At 45.8% G+C, this 13483-nt stretch overlaps 1 protein-coding gene across 4 annotated transcripts in view; it reads left to right on the forward strand.

Moving 5' to 3' along the window:
- LOC105356645 (disco-interacting protein 2 homolog C) overlaps positions 1-13483 on the forward strand; it is a 66460-nt gene that overhangs the window by 45575 nt on the left and 7402 nt on the right. For all 4 annotated transcript variants that reach the window (XM_023950034.2, XM_023950033.2, XM_023950032.2 and 1 more), the window contains 14 exons: positions 2974-3088; positions 3601-3802; positions 3877-3977; positions 4751-4831; positions 4941-5064; positions 6190-6311; positions 7105-7216; positions 9148-9257; positions 9420-9550; positions 9815-9983; positions 11136-11306; positions 11384-11445; positions 11515-11572; positions 13357-13431. In XM_023950034.2, the coding sequence (XP_023805802.1) occupies positions 2974-3088; positions 3601-3802; positions 3877-3977; positions 4751-4831; positions 4941-5064; positions 6190-6311; positions 7105-7216; positions 9148-9257; positions 9420-9550; positions 9815-9983; positions 11136-11306; positions 11384-11445; positions 11515-11572; positions 13357-13431 (1633 nt within the window). The remainder of the gene's footprint in view (positions 1-2973; positions 3089-3600; positions 3803-3876; positions 3978-4750; positions 4832-4940; positions 5065-6189; positions 6312-7104; positions 7217-9147; positions 9258-9419; positions 9551-9814; positions 9984-11135; positions 11307-11383; positions 11446-11514; positions 11573-13356; positions 13432-13483) is intronic.

Consider the following 13483-nt stretch of genomic DNA (forward strand, 5'->3'; position numbering starts at 1 on the left):
TCGATCCCCGTTTAGGTCTGGGGCTCCAAACAGAGAGAAATCGTCCTAAAACAACACGACAGGATTTAGTTGATGACCTCAAAGCAGCTGGAACCACAGTCACCAAGGAAACCATTGGGAAGACTTTACACTGCAGTGGTTTAACATCTTGCAGAGCTGGAGAAGTCCCCCTGCTTAAGAAGACACATGTGCAGACCCGCCTGAAGATGATTGGAATGAAGAATAATGGGGAGAAGGTGCTGTGGTCCAATGAGACCAACATGGAGCTCTGTGGCATCATGTTTGGAGGAAGAGAAATGCTGCCTGTGACCCCAAGAGCACCATCCCCACTGTCAAGCATGGAGGAGGAAGCATTATGCTTTGGGGGGGGACGGGATGGGAGCATGGGCGGAGCCATGTACTGTCAAATCCTGAGTGAGAACCTCCTTCCCTCCACCAGGAGGCTTGAAATGGGTTGTCGATAGGCCAGGAGAAGGACATGTAACATACAAAGAAGACAACCAAGGAACGTCTGAAGAAGCAGATCAAGGTCATGGAGCCAGTCTCTGGACCTCCATCCTACAGAAAACCTGTGGAGAGAGCTAAAGCTCAGAGTTGCTAAGCAACAGCCACCAAATCTGAGTGACTAAGAAGTTGTAATCCATAGGTGGTGCTGCTGTGAGTGACAGCTCTAAATAACTTCAAATGGAGTTACTGTAAGTCTAGGTTCAATGAGGAGATCGTTTACTGTCATATGTTCCAATATTTAGCTAGGAATATTCCACCCCAAAGAAGTTGTACTATGATTAACAGTTGAACCAGAAAATAATCATTTGTTGTAGACCATCAAATAACACAAAACACAGTGAATTTCTTGTACAAACAAAACAAGTGGCCACTGACATGAAAAGGAGGTTCAGATAAAACTGAGATCTCAAAAAGAAAACTTCAATAGGTCCAACTTTCTCTTTTCTTTAGAAGAAAATAAAAAAAACCTTGAGTGCACTCAAAAAAATAAAGGTAACCCACTTAATGTCCAAACGGAGATTTCCAGACGGCGGCGTAGAGTAGATGAGTTCAGATGAACCGAGGAGGTAAGATGATGGTATAGGTATGGTATGTGACCATTCGGCCTGCAATAACCGTTCGGGGATCTTTCGATTGAGGATGACGTCACACTACGGTAGCCCCACTTGGACAAACTACGTAGCGTGGAGATCTGCACGACTTTACATATTTTCATTTCACGTTTCCTTTTGTAACCCAAAGTTATTTTTCCTCATAAGTTGTGTCTGACATTATTCATTGTAATGTTTATAGAGAGATTTTGCATCAACCCACTTAGTAAAAAGATCTGTGGCTGTTAGAATGAAGCTGCTGCTCCACACAGAGAACCGTGTCTCTGATCAGAGCAGCTGGAGTCTGTAGCTTCGTGTTTGCAGGCAGGGAAGGTGCTTTGTTACAGTGTGAGGTCCAGAGAAGGGTTTGGACCTCAGTCCGTTCAGCTGCAATCCACTTAATAATAATCCTAACAATAAAAGCACGTTTAGAAGATAATCTCACTCTGTGTCTGAGCGCTGTTTGTTTACAACGGACCGCATAATATCTTCTTCTATGGTAGTATTGTAATTTTTTCAGACAGACACGTCATTGGACCAACGGACAGCCAATCACATATTGTGTGGGACCAAGGACCCCGAACGTTTGATGGAAGCCGAATGGTTATGGTTCCTACAGGGGAATGATGATGAAGTAGGAGGGTGTAAGGAAGGACGGTCGGGTCTCCAGATAAAAACCAAAAAAAAAAAAAACAGTCTACACAAATGTGCAGAAAATCCTATTGTCCATATATATTGTCCTTTTAACATGACTTCACAGACATTTTCCCTTTTTTCAGACCTTCAACTCAACATACACACCAAAAGGAAATAACAGCATAAAAAACACAAGTCAAAACTAGTTTACTGTAGCTAGCCTGCAACACATGGTTAACTGAGGGGACTCCATGTGTTAAACCTAACAGAACATCACACTTTATACTGATCACATATTTTCATGGTTACCTCAACTGGTTTTCTCTATAACATATAGATGTTTACATATCACATTTCTTTAAATCAATGAATACACTTTACCAGTTAATATAGCAGGTTAATGCCACATAAAATGTGATTACTACTCAGCAAGATATTTCCCCTAAATGTTATCAACATCCAACGTAGCTCTTAACCAGATTCATTGTCCTGGTTACACACTAACTGTTGGAAGTTAGTTTTATTTTATTTATTTGTTTTCAAAACTTAGACCAAAAACAGTTTTTACAACTACAATTAATTTCAGTCTTTTTTTTTTCCTCTCACTGTGCATTGAGTAAAAGTTGAAAAGACGTCAAAGATTTAAAAAAAAAGACAGGATGATCACTCCTAGCAAATCCTAAAGACCAACATTTAAAATGTTGTCTGCCACCAGTGGAAAAACTGAAAATTACACTTAATTAAACTAAGCAACTTAAGCAGGGTTACAAAGTCATTGGATTTGCAGAAACCTGCTCCTCAGCTACAAGTGACCTCTGACCTCTGAGCTCTCTCACTGTTCAAATGAAGCCACCACTGAGATGACAGGCTGTCAATGTTAGCAACAGATAAAATACTAATTTCCTCTGCTGTAGGAGTTCAGCTCTTTTTTACCATAAAGGTTCTGATATAAGATTCTTACACTTCACTTTCTACAACACACACATGTTGTGCTGTTTCAAAACCAGCATAATCCTCCCAGTTGCATTTCTTTAAACTCATAGAAAAACTGCACAAATCACCACTTTTGTCAGGCATAGACACGTGACAATATGTGCCCACACTCACACCGTTGGCTCTCTCAGATCCAGGAGGAGTTTCTACTAATGTGAGGAAGCTGTGGAGCGGCAGAGGTCTCCCTGCATTGATGAAAAACAGTTCCAGCAGGTGACGCTTTCCCTCTGCTGTTCCTGGCTTGCAGGATAGCCGTGTTCTCTGTGACGGTGCTGCGAGACGAGAGGATCGTGGTCGTGGCCGAGCAGAGGCCTGACTCCACGGAGGAGGACAGCTTCCAGTGGATGAGCCGCGTTCTGCAGGTACCCGCCCCTCACGCCTCACCGCTGCTTTCCCAGCCGCCTCTGCTCTTCACTAACTTTATTGCATTGGGTGCAGCTGTTGCCATAGCAGCAGTCTATTACTTCCCTAACAGGTTTTCTTATTAAGCAAAACAAACATTTTTGGAAGGGTTTTAATCACCAATCAGATGCTTTGCTTTAGCAGCAGCGTCTCTTTTTCCATCCTTCACTCGGTCTCTGCATCATCATCATCATCATCATCATTATCAGCAGCAGCAGCTTTACATCCCAGCAGGAACTCAGAGAAAGCTTGTCCTGATGGGGAGGAGGTTAGCAGGAGCCCCTCCCTCATCACAAAATAAATGAGAAGAAATGAGAGCTGTGTGCAAAGTTGAAGTGTTTTTATAGTGACCCTGAGGCAAATGACCCATGGTTGTGATATTAGATACTTTTAATTTCCATGTAGCGACAATCAGACTTTGATGAGTGTCCCCCCCACCCCCCCACCCCCCACCCATCCCCCCGTCTGTCAGGCCATAGACAGCATCCACGGGGTGGGTGTGTTCTGTCTGGCTCTGGTCCCGGCCAACACCCTCCCAAAGACGCCTCTGGGCGGCATCCACCTGTCAGAAATCAAGCAGCTGTACCTGGAGGGGGGGCTGCACCCCTGCAACGTGCTGATGTGCCCCCACACCTGCGTCACCAACCTGCCCAAGCCTCGGCAGAAGCAGCCAGGTGGGCGCGGCTCGCCGTGTTTGTGCTCTCAGAGCGCGTGGCGTTTGGGTGCTGACCCGCTTTGTGTGCCGCAGAGATCGGCCCCGCCTCCGTGATGGTGGGGAATCTGGTGTCCGGGAAGAGGATCGCTCAGGCCAGCGGCAGAGACCTGGGGCAGACGGATGACAACGACCAGGTCAGACCCACAGCAGAGAGAGATCTGTCTGATTCAGTCTACATCACTGACAGGTTCTCAGTTCAGGATTCGGCCTAAAGTCCCACTTCTCTTTGTTTGACAAGATCATTTTACGTTTTCCTTTCTGGCTTCTCCACAAATATTCTTTCCCGTCTCTTAGATGCTTATAGGCGACAGGAAATGTTTATTTCCTCTTTCTAAAGATCCTTTTTTTCAATAAAAGATGAAGGCGGGGCCTGTTATCGATTGTTTGTTAAAACCTTTATAAGGTCTCTGCATCATTAACTGCTTCCTGATCAGGGTGATTGATTAGATTTAGTTACTTAACTCATATTTAACTGCAATACTTAAATGATGAGAGTCAGGAGGCTGTTTTTCAGGTCAACAGATTTTGGACAGTTTTAGGACAAAAATGAGGAAAAACAAATGACAGAACTAAATCACAGAATGAAGCCAAACTGCAGCAGTTATTAATCATCTCTGACCCTCAAGTTTTGAAAGATTCAGCCCCCTTTAATGTTCCTGCTCTGTTTTAGTTTCTCATACAAAGAACTAGAATCTAGAAGTAATCGTGTCCCATTCTCTGTAGCCAGCTCTCCTTTGCAATAAGTAATTGATCTGCAGACGTTTGAACCGCAGTGAGAGAGATCTGATTGTTCAAAGCTGCAGGAAGGTCCTTGCAGCAGAAGTGGTCCTGGCTCTGTGTGGATGGGGGTGAATTCAGCACTCAGACTTCTCTCAGACTTCTCTCATGGGCTGTTTTCATGTTACAGTTTCTGTTCCTGTCAGAGGTTTTGCAGTGGAGAGCTCAGACCACCCCGGACCACGTCCTCTACACTCTGCTCAGCTCTCGGGTAACAAACACGCCACCTCGTGGAATATGATCTTCTCATCGCGTTTGGGAAGGAGTTGTGGTGTTTTTGCAGCAGAGCTGCATCACACTCTCCCTCTCTCCTCCTGCAGGGGGCGGTGTCCAGCTCCCTCACCTGTTTGCAGCTTCACAAGAGGGCGGAGCGCGTGGCAGCTCTGCTGATGGAGAGAGGGGGTCTGCAGGAAGGAGACCACGTCGCTCTGGTCTACCCACCAGGTCAGGGACGATCCAGCAGTCAATGCTCTCTGCTGGGGGTCCACAACCACGGGTCTGAAACCTGAAAGCCCCCAGGCCACGGGCCAATACCTGTCCGCTGGACGGTTTGGCCCGGTGGGAAAGAGAAAAGAAACAACCTTCATTTTTTCCGTTTTGTTTCTAATTTGATTGTGAAGGAAGGTTTATCGTTGAAGTCTTCTGGATTCTCTCCACCACGTCTGACTCATTCTTGACACATGTGGAAAATCCAACTGCTTCATGCTTAAAACGGCTGCAGTAACCACTAAATTAAAACCTCCAAGCAAGAAAAGTTAACAAAATAACAAACGGCTTAGGAAAGTTTTTTTGACTGAAAAGACCCAAAGAGGAAACAGAAGAAGAACCTTTGACTACAAAATAAAAGAAATCTGCATTTACCAGACAAAAACCAGGAGTCTTTACTCTAAATATGGATTTACTGTGACAGCTGTTCCCAAAGACCATAATAATAATGCAGAATATTCAGAAACCGGCTGTCTAATGTTACCAGGATGCTGCTAATAAAGTTATTCAAACGGTGGATTCACGTTTAGAAAATGCCAGTTTTAGTGCTTTATAGTTCACACACTGATGGAGGCTCCACTGCCGAACACTGGCACCAACCTAAACCCATCAGGAGCGATGTGTCAGGGTCTACATGACATCTAGAGTAGGATGAAGATAAACTTAAGCCTCAAAGGTTAAAGGAAACTGTAGGCTTAAAAAAGAAATCTGACGCCCACCTCAGCCTGGTCCAGGCTGCTCCATGAAAATATTGTTTGACATGTGTGAGCTGACAAAAGTTGGGGGCGTCTGGGTTAGAAGACTGGCTGTGTGAAGTGGACTGACAGCTCTAAAGTCCAGAACTGAACCTGAAAGCAGCAAGAAGCCACGGCCAAAAACTGAAGCCATGAGCCTCGAAAACCAGTTCTGAGATTTTGAAAAAGAGTTTTTTACAGAATTGGTGACCACAGCTGAACGAAATGCAACTTTTATTTAGAAACGTGTACATTTTTACATAGTAAACCAGCTGACAGCAGTGGTTGTCCGGACAGAAAGCTCTGACGGTAATGGATGCACTGCTTCTTCTCTCTGTCTCTGCTGCAGGCATCGACCTGATCGCAGCGTTTTACGGCTGCCTGTACGCCGGCTGTGTTCCCATCACAGTGCGACCCCCCCACCCTCAAAACATCTCCACCACCCTGCCCACCGTCAAGATGATCGTTGAGGTCAGACTGGGTTTCCTCCCACTGCACAGCAGCTATGGGCTCCTCTTTTTACAACTTTCGATGCCTCTTCTTTCCAGGCAAAAACCTGTTTAGTCACAGAAAAGGTTTTGTGAGATCCACTCGTGTGCTTTAGAAAGGACGTGGTCAGAGATGCTCTGTGTCACTCTGGGCGCCGCAGCACTGGCGTTGCAGTCACGCAGCACACACGTCTAACGTCCACGCTAACATTTCTGTGTTTGCTGCTCTCTCCTGTTGGAAACACCGCCATACTTTTGTACACAGAGCTAGAGAAGGTTTAGAAGCGTTAGGATGACCACAGCTTTTCTCACATCCTTTAGCCTGAAACTTCTGGTTTTAAGGGCTGGTTTCACCAAACGTTTAAAACATTGGAACTACATCAGATGTTCTGTCAGATTTTAGTCAGTATTTATGCTCATTTAGCCTCATTGTATATTGTAGTAAAGTATTTTGGTGATGGATTTACTTTCAAATTGATTTGTGAGTCCATGTTAATCTGTTGTTCCTGTAGAAGGTTGAACAAAGGTTAGGAGCATTCTTTTTTTTAAAAGCTGCTGATTCATTTGTCTAAAAATGACACACTATAGTGTTTGGTGTGCTGCATCATCTCTGATCTCCTGTTTCTGTTCCTCCGGAGAAGAACGTTCTACTCATTCTGCAGTATAAGCAGAACAAATGATCCTTTCTGTGCCGCTAGTCCAACAGTCTGAAGTCTACGAGGAGAAGCGTAGGAGTCCGAGGTGAGGAGGCTCAGTCTTCGGCCTTTTGTCTGCAGGTCAGTCACTCGGCCTGTGTGATGACCACCGCCGTCATCTGCAAGCTGCTGCGCTCCAAGGAGGCCACGGCCACAGTGGACATCAGGAACTGGCCGCCGGTCCTGGACACTGGTACTGCCACAAACTCCTGCATCCAAGCAAACGCTTCAGCCTCCTTAGCTTGGAGTCTTTTTCGTTTTTGCTACGCTTTGCTCTAATAATTTACCTTTAAAATGTGTTTTTTTGTAGTCATGCTAGATGTCCATCATTTAAGGATAATCCAAACTTCTTTTTTACAAATATTTTCATCATTATATTATACAATGATTCCACAATTAAAGTGAAACTGTACAAAAAACTCAATTTTGAGTGGAAATTGTTTTCACTTTTAAAGCAAAAATCTCCAAAATTGAAATTAAACAGTTTTTATGTTTTTTTGACAAATGTCTAAAAGTGTAAATGCATAAACCCAAAAAGAAAGCAAAGATCAGGTCAAAATAATGTGAATAATGTTTTTACAAATAGATGCAACTCAAATAAACTATGTACATTGTTCCAAAGATTTATTCCAAGGTGTCTCAGTCAGAATCACGTGTTAGAACTCATGTAATGTTTGAGTCACAAGAACAGGCAGACGGCTGGATCCAAATGCAGCAGGTTTATCAGCTCAACTAAAAGTCCACAAAGCTAAATCAGAGTTAGCCAGGCAGGAGTCAATAACAGGCAGAAGTTCATCAGAGGAGAGACAGGTGGTAAGAGTCCAGGCGAAAGTTGGGACAGGCGGCAGACAAACAGGGTCAGGGTCAGGGTCAACTACAACGCTCAGTAAGGAAGGCAGAATGGCATAAACAGTACTTCACACCGAGTGCAGTGGTTAAGTATGCTATGATTGATTGAGGGATGAGAGTCAGGTGTGCGGCATCCAGGAAGTGCACGATGGGATTTCTGGGAAATGAAGTGCACTCAGTACTCTGGAGACTGCTGCCGCCGGTGACCAGAAGGGGGGGGGCAGTTTGAACCTGTTCAGACCTGGCGTTCACATGCACGGACATCGCATTTCAGATTTTGTCACCACAGTAGTTCATTCTGCTTAACTGGAGCTCTGTCAACGAGAAAAAAAGGCCCATCAAGCAAGAGCTTGGGTCATAGGAGTTTAAACCTAAAGTTTCAAAGCTAACAACCTTTTGGAAACCCTATTGTTAAAACTGAAATGAAAACTAACCTGACGGGGGTCGCCGCCATTACTACGTCATTGTAGGCAGCCTATGTAATTGACAAACACAGATCCTGTTAAAGGTTAAATCTCCCAGAATGCAGCACGCAGAGTTGTTTGTTAAGGGTTCAACCTGCAGAAAAGAGCAGTCTGAGTTGTGATGAATGAGTGGCTCAGGACACAGAAAACATGGATCGATGTGTTTTTTGCTCCAAACTGCAGAGGGAGACTTTTTTCCCACAGGATTCTCTGTCCATGTTTCAGACTCAGCCAGCCTAATTCTTAGGTTTATGTTGCTTTTTTAAGTTTTTCTTCCTACATTACATTTAGATGAACTGTTTCCTGTGTTTTTAATGGTTTCTTTGAAAACATTTGCTGTGACCTCACAGCTTTTTGGTTAGCTGCCATTGTTTTAGAAGCTGGTCTGAGGGTAACTTTCTGCTGCTGTTTGGGAATTTCAGCATGCAAAGGCTTCGTTTTGCAGCGGCAGCAGCAGCAGCAGGGGCAGTAGACCACCTGGACTCATTCCAGCGCTACATGATGCAGTTCTGGGGCTCTGGCCCGGTTTCAGCACAGCAGTGTGTGCGACTGAGTCAAATAAAGTTCATGAGAGAAACGTGGCGCTCACCACATCACTGTGACTCTTCAGGCTTCAGGAGGACACTGGGCTCTTTTTCTGGGATCTTTTAGGAGCAAACATTCCTATAGGAGCACATCTGTGATGTTTCGCCGCTGTACTTGAAGCCTGCCATTCTGTGGGGCCGCTGGGGGTCAGGGGTTCTAAACTAATGAAAGTCAGCAGACTGTCCTATGAAACGTAATGATTCCAGTGTGTTTGTTTCTGCTCTAGATGATCTCCCAAAGAAGAAGGCTCCAGCTCTCTATAAACCCACCAACCCTGACGGCCTGGCTTATCTGGACTTCAGTGTGTCCACCACCGGCATGTTGGCCGGGGTTCAGGTCAGCGGAGCGTTCATCGCCGTTCTCCTTCATTTGTGACATTTGCTCTCAGGAGGAGAAGCAGCAACACTAAAGAGCTGGAAGAGTTAGAGGCTGTTCCGCCGAGGCTTCACTACCCGTTTTTGTTCTTTGATGGTCTCCTGCCTGTCTCCTTCTCTCCAGATGTCCCATAATGCAGTTGGGGCCTTCTGTCGCTCGGTGAAGCTGCAGTGTGAGCTGTATCCGTCCAGAGAGGTGGCCATCTGTCTGGATCCGTACTGTGGTCTGGGCTTCGTCCTCTGGTGTCTCTGCAGGTCCATTTCTCTCCTCTTTTAGTCCACAGCTTCTGCTCATCATGACGACATAACTTTTTACAAAATACAACCTATCAAAGAAAAGCCATGTTTGCTCTCCAATATGCAGATGTCTTTTAAAGTTCTGTTTTTGCTCATTTGAAGACTCTGGTCTTAATCTGGTTTTCATTTCGTAAAACGTGACCTTCACTTAGAGATCCCCTTCTATTCTTGCTTGTTGACCTGCTCACCACTGAAGGGTGATTCTCCTTACTTTGCCTGCAGTGTTTATTCGGGTCACCAGTCCATCCTGATCCCCCCCGTGGAGCTGGAGACCAACCCGGCTCTGTGGCTGCTGGCCGTCAGCCAGCTGAGGGTGCGAGACACCTTCTGCTCCTACAGCGTCATGGAGCTCTGCACCAAAGGACTGGGCCTGCAGACGGAGGCCCTGAAGGTCAGCAGGGACCTATTCATGACATCTGCAGAGGAACTGCAAAAACATGTACATGCAAGCCCAACTATTGACTGTATGGAAGGACTGGACTGAGTTCTGGCTGGCTCCAAGAAGCCAACATCCCATAGACTTCTATAGAGAAATTAACAGCTTTACCTCAGTCATTCTATTGGTCAGAATAACCATTCCTGCTGTGATACATTTTTTCATATTCATTTTCAGATTTCCTCTTTAGTGCAACTTATTGAAGTTATAAGCTGACCAATCAAATGCCTCAATTAAAGTAGGTGGACTCACGTTGAATATTCAAAATGTTTGACAGATTTAGTGTAGCCAATTTTCAACTGGCAGTGGTGTGGACTCCAATAAGCTCACTGCTGATTGGTTAGAGTGGTTGGCGTAGAAATATTGTTTCAGACCAATTCGGACCAATCTAAGCTCTAACACGGAGACGTCCACATTCAGAAAAAACGGCCACTGAATTGACTTCCTTTGGTTGGAGCCAGAAGTCAACTGTGTGACGTCACACTCACTCGGTCCAGTTCTCAGATGCAACCAGTGGGTCCAACGGAGAATTAAAATGCACCAAAAGTGTTCCACACAAACCCTCGTCCGGCAGTAAAACCCTCTGCTGCCTCAAACCTGCACTAAGCTCCTGCATGTTCCTGTGACAGAGCGTTTCCTACAAACCAGATTTTCTTCTTTTCATGCGTCTGCCTTCAGTGACCTGGTTTTGGGGTTTGGCATGTTTGAAAATTATAACTTATCTGAACATTTTGCTGTCAGCCGTATCATTGGGGATTGGCTCATTCCAGGATTGGTTCCTGATGACTTCTTTGTTGCTAAGCAGCTTCAACAGTCTCTCTTCCACAGACATAATAAACTTCCTCCTTGAGGCGCGCTGCAGTCTCACCTCTGATTGGTCACTAATGGAAAACACTCAGTTCATTCTAGTGATTTCCTGTCTTGACGTCTCCATGGAGACGCAAGTCCTGAGATAGTAAAATCGTTCTCCATGAAGACAGATTCTCTGCAGAGCCGTCTTCAGCCGTGAAGAGTGCCTAACCGGATTCCAGCACTCATTCCTGCTCAGCTGCTCAGCGGCACTTTTTGAGCATCAGGTTAAAGCGAGTGGCTCTGTCTGTGGTTCAGGCTCGAGGTCTGGATCTGTCCCGGGTTCGGGCCTGTGTGGTGGTGGCAGAGGAGAGGCCCAGGATGGCGCTCACACACTCCTTCTCCAAGCTCTTCAAAGACCTGGGCCTTCACCCGCGCTCTGTCAGCACGTCGTTCGGCTGCAGAGTCAACCTGGCCATCTGCCTGCAGGTGAGCCCAGACCCCGCAAAGAAAGCAGCTTCTGGGACGCGTACGTTAGATTCAACCGCTCTGGTGATTTCCTGCAGGGAACGTCCGGGCCGGACCCTACCACTGTGTACGTGGACATGAGAGCGCTGCGCCACGACAGGTACGGCCGTCTACGGCTCCATTCACACCCTCTGCTGCTGTTTCCCATCTGATGGTGTGTCTCCATCAGGGTCCGCTTGGTGGAGAGAGGCTCACCTCACAGTCTGCCTCTGATGGAGTCCGGCAAGGTGAGCCCACTTTTTACATCGGGGAATTATTAGGGATGCGTTTGAGTGGGTAAAACTGACTTTGTCCCGCCCACCCTGGCATTATCTAAACAATTTAGAAATGGGCGGAGCAAACTGTGATCAATGTAGGGGTCCACTTCATCATAGCTTTTCAGATCCCATGGGTGACGTCTGTGATTATAGAGTTCACATCAATGACTCTTGATGAGAACTGGACTGCGTGACCCCTCCCCCTTCGCGTTCCAAACAGGAAGTACCTGCTGGAAACCAAAATCCAAGGATATTTTTTTCAGTTATTAACTGACCAGTCAGATGCCTCAATAAAAATAGTCTCACATCAAGCGTTCAAAATGTTTGACAGATTTCGTGTAGCCAATGGTTGCAGACCTTCAAGGATTCAATGGTTCTCCCAACCCCCCTTTCAAGTTACGGGGGTGTGGGCTTGACCCCTTATTGGTGAGAGTAGTTGCCCTAGAAGCGACGACTCAAACAGACTCGGACCAATCATCAGCGGACATCACAGACGTCATCTGGCTCCAACACGGTGGTGTCCATAGCTCAAAAAATGGCGACTGAATTGACTTCATTTGATTGGAGTCGCAAGTAAGACGTTTTCTACGGATGAGGTCACACTTGCTCAGTCCAGTTCTCGTTTACAGTCAATGATTTACATCAAATCATGCTTTAATTTTTAAGAGGTTTTCCATGCTTTAAGCAGCCCAAAGTGATTTAAAATAAAAACAATACAAAGACAGAAATTCAAATGACACCCACTTCCTCACACACAATGAATACTGCCACCAAAACAGGTCTGTTTTTTAGAAAAGAAACATCAGCAGCAACAGGAAAACATCTGGATGTTGCCACACCTGCACTTGGGGGGCAACGATGGCTCAAAAAGAAGAACAAACACAAAGAGAGGCAGGAATGCTCAGCCTTTCAAGGTCAAGTTAGAACCAACTCTAACTGCTGAAGAGTTTTTATAAAAGCAGAGAATGAAACCGACCTCCAGCGATGGCCGGCTGACCCGTCCACCCCCTCCACAGGCCTGAAATGGATGCAGCAGATTTAAAAGACGGGTGTAAGACGCTTTGAAAAGACTGCACTGTCAGATGGAGGAGCAAACAGACGGATGGCGTATTTCAGGACTCCTTGTGACAGTGGAGTCCTCCCACGCTGTGAGTCAGAACCGACAGCAGGTCTGAGTCAGGATGAGCATCCCTTCATCCCCTCAGTCTGTGGACATCCAGCTCAGCTCAACTGCGTCAGTCTGCCAGAGAAAAACATCCTAATCCATCTTAGCTCCAGAATGTGCTGAGAGGATGAAGAGAGGCCGTCTTCCTCGCTCTCTGTGTCTTCCTCTCAGAGATGACGATGTCAAAGGGAAGTTTTGCAGCAGAGCTGACGTTCACAGCCACAGCTAATAAAAGCTCATGAACTGAAGCAAACAAGTTGGACGCAGAGCTGTGGTGGAGTTGGATCCTCTGGGTCCTGACGTGGTCACCAGAGGGGGAGGAGCAAAGGAAAGGGTCAATCAGAGCTTCTTTCCTTCATCCTTTGAGAGCAATCTGTCTATTTTATACTTTTATTTTATTTTTTCATTTTTTATTGTTTTAAGCCTGTAAAGCATATCGAGTGCTTTATAAATAAAGTTTGATTTCAAAACAGATGCAGGCTGTGCATGCACACGTTTAACCAAGTTTGTCCTAAAACTGTTGCACCCTAAATGGCTGAACCGTGGATGAAGCCGTTACCATGGTAACCACCCTTTTTGTTTCTTTTAGATTCTGCCTGGAGTTCGAATCATCATCGCCAACCCAGAGACCAAAGGGCCGCTGGGAGACTCGCACCTTGGAGAGGTTGGTAGAGATGTTGTTTCTCCTGACATGTTAGATGCTCATCTGAAGCTGT

Source organism: Oryzias latipes, chromosome 20 (genome assembly GCF_053564925.1).
Source record: "Oryzias latipes strain Hd-rR chromosome 20, Olatipes_Hd-rR_3.1".
Lineage (NCBI taxonomy): Eukaryota > Metazoa > Chordata > Actinopteri > Beloniformes > Adrianichthyidae > Oryzias > Oryzias latipes.